Source organism: Saccostrea echinata, unplaced genomic scaffold, assembly GCF_033153115.1.
Source record: "Saccostrea echinata isolate AGI-Se365-2 ecotype Australia unplaced genomic scaffold, CSIRO_AGI_Sech_v1 ptg000001l, whole genome shotgun sequence".
NCBI classification, from domain to species: Eukaryota; Metazoa; Mollusca; class Bivalvia; order Ostreida; family Ostreidae; genus Saccostrea; species Saccostrea echinata.
In genome coordinates, this window is record NW_026889750.1 from 38,040,131 (window position 1) to 38,060,000 (window position 19,870).

A 19,870-nucleotide genomic window follows, 5' to 3' on the forward strand; every position below is an offset into this window, starting at 1 on the left:
AAAGGCCAAGACATGTCAAACCAACATGGTATGTAAATTACTCATATTCCATGTTGTAGATTCAAAATTTGGAATTATAGGAGGTAGGCAAATTTATCAAAGTTTAATTAATATAGTGTTCTGCATTTTGATATGCATGAATAGTATACAATGCATGAACCCTGTAGTTTGGTAGCCGCCTTAATTGAGAGAAGGTCTAGGGTGTTTGTATACAAACTATAAATAAAAAAAATACCTGGGCTGGTATTTAAAAAATATATGATCTATCGCAGATGACATTTGTAGCCATATTAACAGATAAATCATCAGTGTTGAAAGAGATATAAAATTGAATTACACCTGGTGTAATAGTCTTCAGTATCAATCTAATATTTTTGCCAACATGAATGAATTAAATCTGATACTTGATACTTATATATGTCTACTTTCAGTAATAGTTAAGTAAATTTGAAGTTATATATATACATGTTTTAAAGGGAATGAAAGGAAATGCCAACAGGACATATTTTGTTATTTTCTAACATCACATCCCCCCTCCCCTCATCATAAGAATTAAATCATTGTAAAAATCTGTTGTGAAGTATCATCAAACATTTCTGTGTGCCATGTACATGCTTGGGCAGATAAGTGATGTACGTATAAACCCCATTTATAAACTTTTGTGTAATTTTACAAATTTTTGCAGATACAGTGTATAGAATGTGCTTTGTTTTTCTAAAAAAAATGTTTTTCTTGAATTCTAAATTTATATATATACATGTTTGTATTACTGTATATAATTAGGCATGCTTGAATTTCTTTAAAAAAAAGAAACTGCATTATTTAAGTATTAACCAGAAGAAAATGTTTGAATAAGAGAATGTTCATTCTACATTTGACCATGGAGTGTGGTGTACTCATCAAGTCATAATATGATGTTGAAAAAAAAACAAAAAACAACAACACTATCTCTTAGAGATGTCCATGTACGAGGGTTGTTAGAAAAGTTCGCGGACACGTTGATTTACAGGAAATATTTTGCAAACTTTGAAGAATGATGTATTTCTAATTAAATTCTTATCTTTAGTTTATTAGTATGTAAAAAATCAGATCCATTTACTAAAATTTTGAAAACATACTTTGATTTTTACTGCGCGGCCATAGGATTCACGGAGCAATCACTTGACGTTTTATGACGTTAGGTGACGCGACAACCTGATTCCAAACCTGTGAAGCTTTTTCACAGTTCTAAATATCTTTCATTTCTATCGACTTTTCGTGTCTTTTTCTGACTTATAAATTGAATAAGTATATCAAGACATGTTACATATTTTTTTATGTCTTTTGTGGCGTATCGGATATTAGTGAGATCTTTAAAATAATATCTACGCAGTTCAACGATCAGATAGGAGAAACAATGCAAAATCCATAGGCGCAACGTCCATGCAATGAGCAGGATATTGGGGGTATCGCAGGAGATGATAATCAAAAATATCCATCCTTCCATTCTTACAAAGCTGCTACCACTTGAACACTTTGGTACTAGATACGTGTAAGCCATCCCCAGCATCATCTTAAAACATTTTAGTCTCTTGCGGGCATTTTCCTGTCTGCACACATAATTTTTTAATAGTTCGGTGCTCCAAGACGTTCAATGACGTTACCATTTTTGGCTTTGTTTTTACGCATTGATCATCTATAATTAGTGATAAAACAGTCATAACTCCTCCAATTTAAATCAAAATTTCGCAAATAACGTTTCATGAATATCTAGCGATAGGTGAAATATCATAAATCTTAATGCGCTACAACAGTGCAATTTTTAATTTCAAAATTATGTCTCTGAAATATAAAAGTGAGAAAAAGCAGCATGCTCCGTGAAGCATGTTTTATCTAAATACTTTGGCTGTATATTTTTTAAAGATCATCGGAAAACACCAAATTTTTGCATATTAATTGGAAAATACGTACAGTTTTTACCTGCAGAGTTTTACTGATTTCATGCAAAAAGTGCGCTCACAATAGAACTTGTCCGCGAACTTTTCTAACAATCCTCGTACCTTAGTTGATGTTCTATAAAACTACCTGAAGTAATGCTCGTAAAGTAAGAGACTTGCATGTGCAGTCCTCGTTGCCACTTTTGATATTTGCAAATTGCATGTTTTGTAGCATAGAATATGATATCTAGTTTAAATGTTTACTCATAAAAGTAAATTAAATATGAAAGCTGCATGGAATGCCTTACTTGATTCTATATATTGTTCTTAGGAAGCTTTCAAAATAATTCGACAGATTTCTGAAAAAAATATATGAAGTATGCAGCCATACATAACATATGTATACTTTATAGGCCAATACCATGATATAAATCTAAAAATGTCTTGATTTTATTTCTTTGCTGGAAATGCAAGACTCTAGATCTGTGTATAACCAGCATATATTTGCTAATATAATATTAAATTATATTGTGCTGAAAATATATATAAGAAGGGTTTTTAAACTCAGTTGAATTAGCATTAACTTACATTGCATTAACTTATTAATTATTATATATTAACTTGGCATATTTTTATTGGTCTCCACATGATTTTTTTAAGGGGGGGGATGGGTTGAAAAGACGCTTGAAGGTTAGTTAAATTTTCCATAAAGCTATCAGTCAACAAAATATTCTATTCATGACAAGTATCTTGTTTAAATTGACTTTCGATGATAGTCCATTGTAAATCCTACAAGCTGGTACAATGTTTAATATCGTCAAGAGATAGTATGCTTAACTGGAGAATTTTTTTTTTTACAGTTATTGAGTAAGAATTAATAGTTCAAATATATTTTGAGTTAAGTCAGCAATTTATAACTCAGTGTAGGAAATAAGGTCCTGATGCAGAGTTTGAAAGGGGTTATGGTATTGTCTAATACGAGATATATGTACAGTGTATAACCAAAGTAACACTCGATTTCCCCTGCTTTAAAAGTGGTATCCAAGAATTATCCACATATTTTACTCCTATTCCTGATACTTTATTTACCTTTCAACGGATCTTTTCTATTACAAAATATGTATTTAACTTGTACAAACATCACAGCAGGAACACTGTACTATTTGTGCTCCCTCAGGTGCATGTTGGAGAGGCATATATATATATATATATTTACTACATCTAAGTGGCCATAAATACCTATCTTAAATGCTACATGTACAAAGGTCATAAGGTAGAGACAGGCATGTTGTTTATACTTGTAACATGAAATATCTTCCTCAATGGTACACCTTCAAAGGAGTCACCCAACCTAGTAAAATTATATTGTTTGATTGCTACTCTGGAATCTTTAAAATTATCGAAGATTTGTAATTCAATATTAGATCATCATTGAATTCAGTGTTGAATTCATTGAATATGAAGTGGAATATTTATGCAGTGCTTTAAGTTGGACCATTAGAGACATGAGGAAAAAGTTTGAGGACCAAATACACAACAGTTTCAATTTATCAACCTGATAAGGGATCATTAACAACTTTCAGCTGTCTTTGAAGACTTGTGTATGATTGTTGTTCGGTTAGGTAATGTGAACAATCTAAAATGGGAAATAGAAATCATAGATCACGTTACTCACCAGACAATGATCCTCCTGAATCTGGAACCCCCACTGTGGGGAGTAAGTGGAAGGGGGTACTGAGCCCTGGATCAGGTAACACATTCTTATTAAATCAACTCACAGTATAGATAAAATGTGCATATTATGTAGTTACGTATGTAGTTACATAGTGATCAGGTCTTTTGAGCTGCTGACTAAAGCAGCTAAAAACTGCATGTTTGCTTTATTTCAAGCTACAAAATCAGACCTGCCTAATATGCACTGTAATATGAAGATTTTGTTGTCAGTATTTTTCAGTACATGTCTGGGCTAGCTGAAGTCTTCTGGGGAGCCAAAACTAAAAATAAATCTTTAAGTTAGTTATTCAGGGATTTTTTTTAAAGTTCTACTGTATTGCCATTATTACACTCTGCCATGAATATGGGTTTGAGCCCAGTTTCAAAGAAACTAATCAAGGTTTTTTTTATCACACCTCATGTACTGATACATACTGACAAGAGCTATTCATTTGCATCAACATGCTTTGACCTTGACCTTTCCTTTTACCTTACTTTTCAAAAATAAGTGTTTAGCTCAAATCTACTCAAGATGTTTTTATCAAGCCTTATATTCTGATACATATTATTTAGAGATTTCAACATCATCAACATTTTTGATTTTGACCTTTGCTTTGACCTTGACCTCACTTTTCTTAAATGTGTGTTTAGCTCTGAGTTTCAAAGAAACTATTCAAGATATTTTTATCAAACCTTATATGCTGATACATGTCGATATAAGCTATTCAACTTCATCATTTGACCTTGATTTTTCCTTTGACCTTGACCTCTTTTCTCACTTGTTGGTAGCTCAGTTTCAAAGAAACAAATCAAGATATTTTAATCAAACTTCATAAGCTGATATGTTTGAGTGCTATTGAACTGCTTCAAAATTTGTTGACCTTGACCTTCCCTTTGACCTCTTTTTTTCTTTATTTTGCATTTAGCCTAGTTTTAAAGAACTTATAATTCAAGATATTTTTATATAAGCTTATTCACTGATACATATATCAACTGTGTCCAGACATTTTTTACCTTGACCTCCCCAATGCATCAGACCTCATACAGTAATACAAATGGACAGGACATTCATGTCCAATGGACATATTTCTAGTTTTGTTGGTTATTTACATACACATTGCATGGTTATTCTTACACACCCAATATGCATAAATGCATGAAGAAATAGAAAAATCAAAATGCAAATATAATCAGCATTGAGATTTTTGTTTTGTAGCTGTATTGTAGAATACCAATTATTAGTGTTCAATTCCATGAAGAAAAAAATCATGAAGTATTTATCAGTCCTTGCACTTTAATGACCCTTTTGTTTCAAAGTGTCAAGTACGAGCTGGGTATTTGATAAGTATATTGATCATCTATACTCTAACAACATCATATATTTACAGAAACTGAAAAAAAGAGCAACAATTTTACAGCTCTTAAATGTAATTACCTTTTATATGCATTCAGTTTAATTGCTGTACATAGAACCAAATTTCAATTTCCGCAAGAATTTGTGTAACAATTCTGTAATAAGCATATTCTTCATTGTTCTAATGCCCCTTATATACCACCCATTAAATTCCAGGAAAGGAAAATTGGATCTGATGCCATTGATCTCTGTTGTAGAAAGTTTGACTATTGGTTTTTACCCTGTTAATCTAGTTACTGGGGAGAATGCAGGGGTAATTTGTCGGGGAGATTGCTGGGTAATTTGTCAGGAGACATGGTCCCAGGCTATGGGTGTCAATTCTGCATTTGTTTCCATGCAGTTGTTAACATGGTTGATTCTCTTAGGTGATTACTTAGAAAACTAAGTGTGAAGAAAGTTGACATTTACTAGTGATAGCTGGAATTAAAACTGGTAGTTTTAGATATGAAACACCCAGATTCCTTTTCCTTGGAGGCTGGTAAGTTTGTAAAAAAATATTTTGATTGCTTCCTGAGAAAACGTGACTTGCAAAAATTACCAGGTTCTGAAATCTTGATATGCATTTGTTAAATATATTTTGCAGTGAAATAATTTGTTGGCTACTTCATTTGCCTGCATGTTAGTTCTAACAATCATGTATAATTTGGTGCATAAAACATAAGAGAGAGGTTAGATGTCAGATGTTTCTAATTAAGATGTTGTTTTCCAGTTGACAAGCTCCTGTACATGCTCAGCCAAGGCAGTATGCTGTACAAGGTCAAAAGTGGAGGCTTACTTTACCCCCGGACATTTTACCTGGATACAGAAAACATGGTGTTGCGTTACGCTGGGTCAGAAAAAAAATTTCGCAAAAAGAGAATCTCATGTAAGCGTAAAACCAATAACAACAAGTATTTATCTCAGAGACGACATGGATTTTTTAAGTATTAATTAAAGTAGGTTCAGTTTGCTCAGTAAAATAACTATGAATTTTATGAAAAAATATATTTATTGTACATGGAAGACATAATTTTTATAGCAGGTCTAATTAACATATATCTGATTTATATACATGCATGTTGGGTAAAACTTAATCTTTGCATGAAATCAAATCAATCTAATTAAAATCAAACTTCTTAGATCTGCACCATATATGCTCTACACAGAGTGTATACAGCATGGATCTAAGAAGTCTGATTTTAATTAGATTGGAAATATAATTCACATTAATCATGTTAATAAACTATCACTGTTGTTATCATAATGAAAAAAAGAAAAAAGAAAAAAAAAAAAACTCATGAATTGGTTAAACAGCTATTTGTTATCCCTATTATATGTGAAATTGTTTTTTTTATTTCTTTACAATTAAAGTATCTTTTATAATATAAAAAAGTAAACATACTCTTTCAATTTTAACTTTTATCTGTATAGGGCCAATATCAAAGATTCGAGAAGTTAGAGAGGGAGAAAAAGATTACTCAAAAAGACTGGACCCTTATGATGTAAGAATTTTTAAGCATTTATAACAGAATTATGCTGTTTCTTACCAAGAAAAAATTTCTGCATAATATGTTATCTAGGGGAAAATATTGGATCTTCCTCCCATCTATTGAATGACATAAATAATGAGAAGTTAGTTGAAAGAGGTACATTAGAACCTTAAGTGGCACCAAACTAAAGTAGCCTCAGTTTATGTTGTGTTGCTTTGTTTTCCCAGAGCTGATCTTTTACTTAGTTGAGATAATATATATTTTGTTTTAAGACAGAAAATGTCTGACTCGGATCTTTACTTTGGAATTCCCTTTAACAGTGTACTAAGACTGGTAATCATGGTAGTAGTCGGAATTTCCATCCATCAGAGAACAGAATACATATAAGGTGGAAACTATTTATTCAGTATGGTACTGTAACCGGTCAATCTTGTTTATTATGCAAATGCCCACAATTTGGTCTAATGAATACTGCAGGTAGCTGTATGATTTATTGATAAGTTAATTATATAATATCTAGAACTCAATTCGTTATAGTCTATCAAAGTCTTTTATTTATCAATGTCAAAGTGACATATGCTATTGTTTTATACTAACAATTAGGTATTAGGATTTAATATATCTTTTAACAAATTGATTGATTTATTTATCCAACAACACACACTAATTTTTCAAGGTTAGGGAAATAATCAAATGTATAAAGATTTATTCAGTATACATAAAAATACTCTTTTATGAAGTCTAGATGTCTGAAGATTTTCTTGACTTTTTTTCAATATGAATAATTGGAAAATTTTATTTTTAAATTTGGAATTGTGAGTTGGATAAGATCAGTTTTATAAGGAATTTAAATGCAGTACCTAAAACTCTTTTTAACCTTGCAGATGCACTTGTTCAACCCCCCCCCCCCCCCAAAAAAAAATTATATTCAATTTAGAAAGCAGATGGAATACAATACTATTCATAAGTTTGGAGCTCATAATGTTTGTTCTATTTTGAGCATTGCATGAGCCTTTGCATGAGCATTAATTACCCTTGAAATATGTCTCTTCTTGTATGTGAATTTTTATATACAAAATCATTCTGTTTGAATGTTTAATTTAATATGCCTGGTAGTAAAAGCTCCGACTGAACTATTTTAGCATTGGAATTGTTTTCATATTTAGAAAATTTGATCCTGTAAAGTTTGGATTGTCAAACCAATGTAACTCGTAGCTATACTAGTAACTGCATGCAATCATCAAAATACACTGTAAATTTAATTCATGTGGGTGAAAAATTTAAAGTTGTTGTATATAGGAATGTCTCCCTCACTGAACTATGGAATTATGATGAATGGAGTACCAATCTGTGCCTAATGCATTTCTGAACAACTAAAAGAAGTAGGAGGGTAATTCTTTCAGGCTGACATGATTTCTCAATCAAAATATTTTTAAATTTTCATTTGTCACCTTTTCATCCCACCTATGAAAACTTACTTTATGGGACAGAATTTTGCATTGTTGAAATTATACCTAAGGAAGTACTTGTATTATCTGTATTACAATTGAACTATTTCTTGATTTGTTAAACAGTTTTATAGTATGGTTAATTCAGATGAAAACCATTGGTGCATGGGATATTGAAGAAATAAAACAAACCCTATCTGTAGGACATAATGGTTTGTGGAACTCTTTTACCGGTAATTATTAGTAATTTCCCTGATGAGTTTATCATACTGCTGAAATCCATATCAGTATCATATTCCACTTAATATAATGGCTGTATGAATATAAATTCTAGTATTTCTGTATAAGTTCTTTTGTTAATTAGATGAGGACAGATGTATGCAGTGTGATATATTGACAAATCTATAGATAAATGCTATAATGTGTTGTCTTGTTATTTCCTATTTTTTTATGTATTTAATTGTCCTGTTCAAGAGGGAATTATCCTAATAGTACATGTATAGAATTTTTCAGTATGCTGCTTATAATATTAACAGTTTTACTAGAATTTCTAAGTATCGAAGAAATAAAAGAGCACTTTAAATTCAACTTAGAACTTAATTAACTCTCCTTCTTGTAAAAAATAAGGTATTGCAGGCATGCAAATTTGCAGAAAGGTTAACTTTGAACATCAGTCATCTTCAACTTCTTTGAAACTTTTGAGCTAATTTTAACCAAATTTGGTATATTCAAGCCATAGATAAAGAGAAATAAAAAAAAAACTTTGCCCCCTCCCCTTTTCCTGTGGTCTGATGAGTAGAACCAGAATAGATCTGTATAAATTTCTCTAAACTACTGGTACTTTAAATACTAAACTTCTAGGGCACAAACTTACATGATAATCTATATCTCCTGAGTACAAGCTACAGGCCATAAGGTTTACTAACATAATTAAGCATTGAAAGAAAACCTTGCCCTTACTCAAGGACATTTCATGGCATAATAGATGTTTACTTATGTTTCAGAGCAAGGGGACCTAAAATTTACCAAAAATTTGAAATTTCAAGTCCTGAGTTTAGGCTTCCTGGCAGGGTTATTTAATCTTGTATTGAAAGTGCACTGTATTTTTAAAAAATTTTTTTACTGGTCATCTAATAGACATTATATGCATGGCCTTGGATCAAATTTTATGACTTTGGGTTGAGATGTGAGTTATATATGTTTAACTTATGTTGAAAATTGGCATTTTACTTACAAATTTATTTTTCTTTTAATAATGAACAACCAGCATATACTTCCAAAAATTATAAAAATTCTTTGCTGTCTAGCACTCGATTTATCTTTAGAAATGTATTTACTGCTAGACTAGCTACCGGTAGATATTTCAGCTGCCCAGATACAAAGTTGATTATATCAATTTATATGTTGAGATCATCTTGATACTGAAGCCTTTGAGGTCTGCTATTGTCTATATAAATCTTGCACAATTACAAGTCTTAATTTAATAAGACTGCATACATTCAGACTTATGTGTTTATAAAGACCCCAAATAATGATCTAGTAAGATTGAGATTGACTGAGGATACAAAAGGGGGGGGGGGGGGATTTTATCTTGCTCTAGCTGCTGCCATTGTAGAAATGTAGTGTGACCAATAGCAGGGATTAATCATGTGACAGTAATATCTGTCCCTTTGGCAGGGCTGCTTGAAATGGTGGTGGTGGCAGTCGCACAATTAAGTCATTATTATCTCTTTTTATTTATTTATTTATTTTGTTGCATATATAGAACCATTTCCTGGAGTAACTAAATATACTTCTAAAAGTTTGAAACACCCTGTATATTTTCATAACATTATATTTATACCAATGAATCATAAATGCTCCATTAACATATATTGATGATAATTTTCTCATTTGCTTCAGATACACTTGCTCTTTTTATTATCTTCATGTTATGCTTTCAGAGAATTCAAGTGTGCATTAGAATGAAGCATTCATGGGAAATGACTCATTGCTTAATGCATGATATTACTAAAACATTTCAGAATCATTTGGTTACAAACAATTTTTGAAAGTTAATTGTTCTGATATATATTAAGACATTCCAAACCCCTCATCTGCAACTTAGATAAAATAGAGGTTCTTAAGATATAGGTAGCTTCTGTCAGTCTGATATTAATAAAAAAGAATTGTCATTCACTCATTCTGGTGAAAATGTCCAGACAGGGAGTGGACTAGTGAGTGTAGGGTGTGTAAATGTTTGAAATTATTGATGTAAATGTATACAGCATTGGTCAAGACTTTCAATGACATGTACATCACAACAGTAGAGTAAACAAAGCTTTTTCATGAGTTCTGTGTGATAGAGGAATTTTAAATGTGTGCAAATTCATTACAAACGGTTTTGTTTGAACAGTCAAATGGTAATTGCCTTACACCTTAAAGGTGTAGGCCGAAATATTTGTCAGGGGGAAGTAACTCCTGATTGTGTTAGATCATGTTTACATATACAACACGAGGACACAATGGGCTTTTAATGGCTTGCAGTTACAAGACTGCAAACTTAGAAAAATTATGCCAGATTTCAAATAAAAATGTCTGCAGAATTTCTATTTCCTAGGAATACCAAGATTTGAAATCTTTAAAAGAATGTAGGATATCCTTGCTGATATTAAATTAAAATTGCATATAAATTATAATTGCTTACATGGTCTGAAATCTGAAATCACAAAATTTTACCTAGTTTAAATCTGTAACATCAAAATGTACGATTTTTCAACACTTTATTAGCTGCTTTTTTTTAAAATAAAAATAGAACTCATAGATTTACTTACCTTGTCATTGGTCATTTGCAAAACTTTTGTTTATAAATCATTCTGATTGTACACACAAGTACTCTGAAGTAGATATTAAAAAGATGCTTGAGTTTCTGATTGACAATATCTATGTAGTTTTTAGAGAGATCAGGTGTTCAACCATCTGTTGGAATTCCTGTAATTAGCAGATCGACCTATTTTTGTATTCAATATAATGAAGCAAAATTTATTAAAAAACTTATACACGAGTTGAAGAAGACACTTGCTGTGGTTTTCAATGCAACATTTAGAAATATCAATATATTATAAATTAACAATAGTTACTTTCATTCATTCTTGGACTTCAGTTATATCCCAGTGAACTTGAAATAAAAGATACCACAGAGTCTGACACATCTGTTTCATATTTGGATATATATACTAGAAAAAGATGTTAATGGTAACCTAACGACAAAACTTTATGATAAACATGATGACTTCAATTTTGCTATCATCATCTTCCCTTATTTATATAGCAGTATACCCTTATCACCTGCATGTGGGGTATATATCTCCCATTTGATTCAATATGTAAGAGCATGCTCCATGACAACGAGGCAAAATATTGACAAACAAGTTGATGAAACAATGATATCAACAGTCTTGTTTAAAGTCATCATTTCACACATTCCAATTAAACAATTAATTGTGTACGAATTTTTCCATTTGCCCAAGTCTGACAATGAGCACACGGTGGGTGTGACATGTCGATAGGGGATGCTTACTCCCCCAGGACACCTGATCTCACCTCTGATGCTTTTAGAGGTCCGTGTCTGCTCTGCTCGCAATTTCTATTGTTTTACTGGATTTAGAGCCTGATTTCTGTTCGTTATCTCCATATTTCATGGTCTAATAATTGAAGTGGTGTCATGTGAAACAATTTAGCTAGCTATAGTGAAGCTGTGTCCGATTTAATGATTTGTTGTTAGATTGGACCACAATTGACCACTATAATGACTCTATCTTTAAATACCTTATGTATCATAGATTGAATTTACATGTTAATCTGATGTATAGGTTTTCTTTCCAGAGAGGGCAGTGTTTTGCTGTAGTGGTTGGTACTAATCATGAAGTTCTACACTTAATGACTGAGTCTCATCAACTGAGAGATGACTGGGTCAAAGGTCTCCGATTCGCTCTCCATATGGAACAGTACATGGATCAAAAACAACAGACTGACCGATATCCTTTTTATGAAGTAGTTCTAACATCATATAGTTTAATGTTTACCAGAATAAGTGTCCTTTTTTTCTTAAAATTTTAAGTCTGTTCCTTTTAGGTTGTATTTTTGCACTAAGAATATCATATGAATTTGAATTGTTAATAATCATGAATAATAATATAATAATTAAATGAGTCAGTAAGTTGAGACCCACTTTTGAAAAATGAGAATGCCATACATAAAGATCCTTATTGTTATGTGAATTAATTGTCATATAATCTAGTGGTAATCAATTACTTCATTTATTATTCAAGTTAGTAAAAGTATTATTTGAGTAAAAACTAATATAAAACTCCCTGCGAACAAGAAGTGCGTAGTGCCTATCTGTTAGTACAGACTCTGTTTAAGGTCACTTAGGTGTCACTTTGAGTAACCCTTGGGGTCCAAATCTGAAGCAGTAGCTGCTTTTATATGTGTTTGTCATGACCTTAATTCAATGTCATTTAGGCAAGTTCAAATCACTGAGAGAGAAAAAGTGTAAAATTTTGGTGTGGCCTATAACTTAATTGAAAAAAAGGATCTTATTGTTAAGGAAAAAAGCATATGAACTGAGAGTGTTTTAAGACATTGACTCAAAGGTTATTTGGGCAAGTTCAAGGTCAGTTGAAGGGAAAAATTGTGTATTGGGTACACTTGTGTGTTTCATGAATTTGTTTTGGAGCAAAATTTAAATCTTACACTTGATAAAGAATGTAGTATTTAGTGACCTGACTTAAGGTCATTTAAAGAAATTCAGGATCACTGGCTAAAAAATTGTGAACTTGCCAGTTAGGTCCTATATTATGCATACAAACATGACAAATGCACACATAAATATAAGAATGTGTTTTAACGTGACCCAAGGCTAAGATTCCTCAGGAAAAGAAAGAAGCTTAATTAACGGGTACCATCTTGTGAGCTTGCTCAGAGAGTCTGTAGTTTATGTGAATTTAATAAGATATATTAGTAAATATAATCCTTTGAGATCTTGAGTACATATGTTTTGCTTCCTTATCTGGTTTTACATGGATCAAAGAAGCCTTCCGAATGGCTGACAAGAACAATGATGGAAGTCTTGACTTTGAGGAAATTCTCAAGTTGCTGAAGCAGTTGAATGCAGACATGGATAAAAAATATGTCCAGACACTGTTTGATGTGAGAGCTCTTTAATGCTTTAATGTTCTTCTACTGTATATGTTTAAAATATTGAAGGGAAAAAATCGTAAGTATTGTAAGAAGAGATTACTGCATGTTAAACCTATTGTACAATGTATTTTGTAGAAAGCAGATACAACAAAAACCTATGGCAAACCTGTGTTGGATGCCGAGGAATTTGTCAAGTTTTATCACATGTTAACAGAGAGGCCAGAAATAGATGAAATATTTATGAAGTATGATGATGGAAAAGGCTACTGGACCTTTACAGATCTCTGCAAATTCTTTTACCATGAACAAAAGGTATTGCATATATATGTAATCACATGTTTATGATATTACATGTACCGGTATATGATATCACATGTATATTACATGTATATGATATCACATGTATATGATATTACATGTATATGAAACTACATGTATATGATATCACATGTATATTACATGTATATGATGTCACATGTATATTACATGTATATGATATCAGATGTATATGATATCACATGTATATGATATACATGTGATATCATATACATGTAATATCATATACATGTGATATCATATACATGTAATATACATGTGATATCATATACATGTAATATCATATACATGTAATATCATATTACATGTTTATGATATCATATTATATCACATGTATATGATATTACATGTATATGATATTACATGTATATGATATTACATGTATATGATATTACATGTATATGAATGATGTATATGAATGTGTACCTGTCTCTGTAAAAGCACACTAACAATCTTGAACTTTGGCCAAGTCGTTTTAAACTTTTTAACTCTGTAACCTTTGTCCTGTCCATTTGGTTTTTCTTATCATAAAAAATATAACATTCTTACATATGATGAGTAAAGGTCTTTATATATGTGAAGCACAGCAAAAGTTTGATAGATTAATAGAAAGATTATTTACTTGAATAGTACAAATCATCTTTTATTTGGAAAACATTTTTTTGATAGCTGGATTTAACAGAGGACCAGTCCAAGGAATTGATTGCAGCATTTGAACCTCAGAAACAGCTACAGCTAGAAGACCAACTAAGTCCTATTGGTAATATTTATTTTAACGAGAGGGCTATTGGTATATTATATAAGGTTTTTTTTAGTTAAAGCATTTTTCCAAAAATATTGCACGGCATATTACTTTCATATTCATCAAAACATGATGGACTAAATAATTTTTAGAAAAATACATTTTGAAGCTTTATTAGGCCATGTAAAAGAAAAATTGATTTCTGCTTGCATGCTAATACTTTCACAAGTTGGTAGGGAGATTTAATATATGTTATTTGAAAGCATTCCATTGATAACATCCTCACAAGTACCTGTTATCAGAATCTCATTATAAGCTCTGCTGCCCTTAAAATATTGTCAATTTCTTTCATAATCGCTGTTAAAACTTTGTGGGCAATTTAAAATACAAAGATTTTAGGTAGATTTCCATGTAGATGGTAGATTATTACAACTTCATCTCTTCAATAAATCAATGAGCCTTTCTGTTGTATTATCGAAATGTTTTTCAGGATTCAGAACACTTCTTGCCAGTCATAACCAGCAGTTATTTAACCCTGTACACCGGCGTGTCTATCAGGACATGACCCAACCCATTATCAACTACTACATTAGCTCTTCCCATAACACGTAAGTTATATAATGATAGATACATGATACTGATGGATAAAAAGACAAGAAAATAGTCATTTTTTCTATTTTAACAGTAATTTGAGCACATTTTTAAAAAGTCTAAAGTCTTTGTATGATGACAGCTTATGGCGAAGTTAAAGTTTCTTAAATGGAAGTCAAACTCCAATGTCAAGATCCAGAGATCAAAAATTTGTTACCCAAAGAAAGGACTTGTGTCAATGGATATACCTGGTAAATATGAAAGCCCAAGCACCAACCATTTAAAAGTTATGGTCAAAGATAATGTTTTCTAAGATTGGGTCAAACTCCAACATCGAAGTCAAAGGGTAAAAATTAATGGTACACAGGGGATGGCCTTGTAATAAGAAATACTCATGCAAAATATAAAAGTCCTAGTGTCAACTGTTCAAAAGTTATGGAGAAGGTTAAAGTTTTTCAAAAGTAGGTCAAACTCCAAGGTCAAGGTCAAAATTGTTGGTATCCAAAGAAGGTCTTGTCACAAGGAATATACCTGTGAAATTTGAAAGCCCTTGTACTAACTGTCAAAAGTTATGGCCAAGGTTGATTTTTAGCTCTTCTGAGCCAAAGGCTCAAAGAGCTAATGCTATGGCCATTTGTGCGGTGTGCGGTGTGCGTAAACTTTTTAGAATATGGGCCATAACTCAAGAACCCCTTGGCCAATAATTGTCAAATTTGTCACAGGGTATCCTTGGCCCAAGGGCTCCCTTTTATACTAAAACTGGGGTTGTGACCCTTTAACAAGGGGAGATAATTAGGAAAATAGAAACAAAAGTACTGGTTGCTAAAAAATCTTCTTCTCAAGAACCACTGGGCAGATTATCACCAAACTTACACAAAAGGATGAGGATATGTTGTAGATTAAAATTTGCACGGGGATTTACCCTGGGGCAAAGGGCGTGGTCTCAAGGTCACTTCAAAGTTGACAAAAAATTACATTTTATTAAAATGTTGATATTTTGCTTACTATAAGGACTAGGATCATCAAATCTTGTCAGTTGGTGCATCTAAGGACCTCATATCATGTTGACTCAAAAGTAGGTCACAGTGACCTACTTTTAAATTTTGCGGCCATTCTTTTTCAAAATGATTTAGAGGCATATTTTGAACAATTTAAGGCCTATGATCATCAAACTTTGTCAATTGATGCATCTTGGGTCCTCAAAGTACGTCAACTAAAAAGTAGGTCACCTTGACCTACTTTTTGAATTTTATGGCTAATCTTTTTAAAAACAATTAAGGTCATTAATTTGAATACTGCGAGGCTTAGAATCATTAAATCTTGTAAGATGATGCATCTTGGGGCCATAAAACATATTTATTAAAAAGTAGGTCACAGTGACCTACTTTTTGAACTTTGCAGGCATTTGATTTCAAAGCGTTTTAGAGGCATAATTTGGACATTTTAAGTCCTATGATCATAAAACTTTGTAAGTTGATGCATCTTGGGTCCTCAAAAAAGGTCAACTGAAAAGTAGGTCACCGTGACCTACTTTTCAATTTATATGACTATAATTAAATATTTCAGGTACTAATTGGCTTAGAATCATCAAACTTTGTCAGTAGATGCATCTTGGGTCTTCGGAGTAGGTCGACTAAAAAGTAGGTCACAGTGACCTACTTTTGAAAATTTATGGCGTTAATTAAATATTTCGGGTACTAATTGGCTTAGAATCATCAAACTTTGTCAGTTGATGCATCTTGGGTCCTCGGAGTAGGTTGACTGAAAAGTAGGTCACTGTGACCTACTTTTCAATTTATATGACTATAATTAAATATTTCAGGTACTAATTGGCTTAGAATCATCAAACTTTGTCAGTAGATGCATCTTGGGTCTTCGGAGTAGGTCGACTAAAAAGTAGGTCACAGTGACCTACTTTTGAAAATTTATGGCGTTAATTAAATATTTCGGGTACTAATTGGCTTAGAATCATCAAACTTTGTCAGTTGATGCATCTTTGGTCCTCGGAGTAGGTTGACTAAAAAGTAGGTCACTGTGACCTACTTTTGAAAATTTATGGCTTTAATTAAATATTTCGGGTACTAATTGGCTTAGAATCATCAAAGTTTGTCAGTTGATGGGTCATGGGTCTTCGGAGTAGGTCTACTAAAAAGTAGGTCACGGTGACCTACTTTCGGAAAATTTATGGCTTTAATAAAATATTTCGGGTACTAATTGGCTTAGAATCATAAAACTTTGTCAGTTTATGCGTCATGGGTCCTCGGAGTACAACAACTGAAAAGTAGGTCAGGGTGACCTACTTTTGAAAATTTATGGCTTTAATAAAATATTTCGGGTACTAATTGGCTTAGAATCATTAAACTTTGTCAGTTGATGCGTCTTGGGTCCTCGGAGTACAACAACTGAAAAGTAGGTCACGGTGACCTACTTTTGAAATTTTATGGCTGTATTTAATATTTTCAGGAATTATTTGGCTTAGAATCTTCAAAATTTGTCACTTGATGCATCTTTGGTCCTCGGAGTAGGTTGACTGAAAAGTAGGTCACTGTGACCTACTTTTGAAAATTTATGGCTTTAATTAAATATTTTGGGTACTTATTGGCTAGAATCATCAAACTTTGTCAGTCAATGTATCTTTGGTCCTCGGAGTACAGCAACTGAAAAGTAGGTCATGGTGACCTACTTTTGAAAAATTTATGGCTTTGATTAAATATTACAGGTATTAATTGGCTTAGAATCATCAAACTTTGTCAGTTGATGCATCTTGTGTCCTTGGAGTAAAACAATTGAAAAGTAGGTCACTTTGACCTACTTATAAAATTTTATGATTATAATTTTAAAAAATATCTTAGGTATTAATGGCTTAGAATCATCAAACTTAGTTGATGGGTCCTCAGAGAATGACAAGTGATAAGTAGGTCATCATGACCAACTCTCAGGTACTAATTGGCTTAGAATCATCTTGGGTTCTCAGAGTGTGAATTGGAATTTCAAGGGTTTATGTAAATATACAGGATACTTCAAATAGAAGTGATAGGTTGTACAGTTTATCAGAAGAGCGATTCAAGGCCCATGGGCCTCTTGTTTTAAAAGTGGTTCAAACTATAAGGTCAAGGTCAAAAATATTGAATATAAATGTGAGATGTGAAAGCCCTTGCACCAACTGTTCAAAAGTTATGGCCAAAGTTAAAGTTGGGTAAATTTTTGCAAAAGTGGGTCAAACTCCAAAATCAAGGTCAAGAGGTCAAATATGTTGGTACCCAAAGGAACGTCTTGTCATAAGGAATACGCATGTGAAATATGAAAGCCATACCTCCAACTAATCAAAAGATATGGGCATTATTAAAGTTTTTGCGTACAAACAGATACACAGACAGACGGACGGACAGGGCAAAAACTATATACCCTGGAATCTTCAATTACGGGGGCATAAAAAGTGGTTGGGACTTTCAGCTCACCTTTACATATCCATGGTGTTTAAGATATCGACGATTGAAATACAGAAGTTAAACTGTATATCCAGATTGTTATAAAATGTATAAAATGCTTTGTAGTGGTGTATGGTAGTATTCCATATATGCAATTAAAGAAATCTACCCATGTTTCTATATCTAATGTTGTTGATAATGACCATACTGTATGTATGTCTGTGATAGATTCTGACTGTACTGTATGTGTGTCTGTTGTAGATACTGACTATACTGTATATATGTATATGTTATAGATACTGACTATTGTATCTGTTATAGATACTGACTGTACTGTATGTATGTCTGTTATAGATACTGTCAGTACTGTGTATGTGTATGTTGTAGATACTGACTGTACTGTATGTGTGTCTGTTATAGATACTGACTGTGCTGTATGTGTGTCTGTTATAGATACTGTCAGTACTTTATGTGTGTATGTTGTAGATACTGACTGTGCTGTATGTGTGTCTGTTATAGATACTGTCAGTACTGTATGTGTGTCTTAATAGATACTGACTGTACTGTATGTGTGTCTGTTATAGATACTGTCAGTACTGTATGTATGTATGTTGTTGATGCTGACTGTACCGTATGTGTGTCTGTTATAGATACTGACTGTACTGTATGTATGTCTGTTATAGATACTGACTGTACTGTATGTGTGGCTGTTATAGATACTGACTGTACTGTATGTGTGTCCCTTGTAGATACTGACTGTACAGTACATGTGTCTGTTATAGATACTGGCTGTACTGTGTGTGTCTGTGATAGATACTGACTGTACTGTATGTGTGTCTGTTATAGATACTGACTGTACTGTATGTGTGTATGTTGTAGATACTGACTGTACTGTATGTGTGTATGTTGTAGATACTTGATTGAGGACCAGTTGAAGGGACCAAGTCGAGTGGACGCTTATATTACGGCTCTGACCAGAGGCTGCCGTTGTGTTGAATGTAGGTCATCATAATTATATCGAGAATAAATGTATATGTGAATTGAGAAGCAATAGAAAAGGCAGGTCATGACAGACTTCCTAGATATGTTTTAAATATTGTAGTAAAGGGTGTTAAAAAGTTTGTTCCACAATGAAATATATCTGAAAAATTTAGATTTCCAGTTTTGAATGGAAGAGATTAATTTTCCAGTCTGACAAAAGTACTGGAATATGCTTTCAATTTAGAGCAAATAATTTTTTTAGAGAAAATTATAGAAATTAGTTTCCACAGGAAATAATTAAATGCGTCTTCAAAAACATGAATGACAGATTAGCTAAGACATTTCGGTGATGTTTCTTTGCAGCTTTTTGGCATTCTATTAAACTGATGAATTAAGTGAAAATGAACCACAGTAACAATTCGAAAGAATAGGTTTTTATTTGATAAGTTTTGCACAGGTATTTGAAAGGCAATATGATCTAATGGTTTTTAAAAGATATTTCACAGATATTATATATCACTGATTTTTCTGTAGGATACATCATCTGTATGGATATCTGCCTTCCCCTCTTCATTTTATAACTAAACAAAATCAAAACCTCTCTAAATATGAAATATATCACAAATTTTGTACGGGTTTGACACTAAGGCA

At 32.3% G+C, this 19,870-nt stretch overlaps 2 protein-coding genes across 5 annotated transcripts in view; one reads left to right on the plus strand and one right to left on the minus strand.

Moving 5' to 3' along the window:
* Positions 1-19,870, minus strand: part of LOC133191131 (RNA cytidine acetyltransferase-like) — a 298,447-nt gene that overhangs the window by 228,226 nt on the left and 50,351 nt on the right. The gene's annotated exons all lie outside the window — the stretch shown is intronic.
* LOC133191145 (1-phosphatidylinositol 4,5-bisphosphate phosphodiesterase eta-1-like) overlaps positions 1-19,870 on the plus strand; it is a 41,265-nt gene that overhangs the window by 2,428 nt on the left and 18,967 nt on the right. For 2 of the 4 annotated variants that reach the window (XM_061326856.1, XM_061326864.1), the window contains exons 1-9: positions 3,530-3,666; positions 5,753-5,908; positions 6,454-6,524; positions 11,825-11,976; positions 13,021-13,150; positions 13,277-13,453; positions 14,147-14,237; positions 14,710-14,827; positions 19,151-19,236. In XM_061326856.1, the coding sequence (XP_061182840.1) occupies positions 3,558-3,666; positions 5,753-5,908; positions 6,454-6,524; positions 11,825-11,976; positions 13,021-13,150; positions 13,277-13,453; positions 14,147-14,237; positions 14,710-14,827; positions 19,151-19,236 (1,090 nt within the window). In that variant the 5' untranslated portion in view covers positions 3,530-3,557. Of the gene's footprint in view, positions 1-2; positions 84-3,529; positions 3,667-5,752; positions 5,909-6,453; positions 6,525-11,824; positions 11,977-13,020; positions 13,151-13,276; positions 13,454-14,146; positions 14,238-14,709; positions 14,828-19,150; positions 19,237-19,870 lie in introns of those variants that run through there. The other 2 variants (XM_061326872.1, XM_061326882.1) reach the window with 2 other exon arrangements.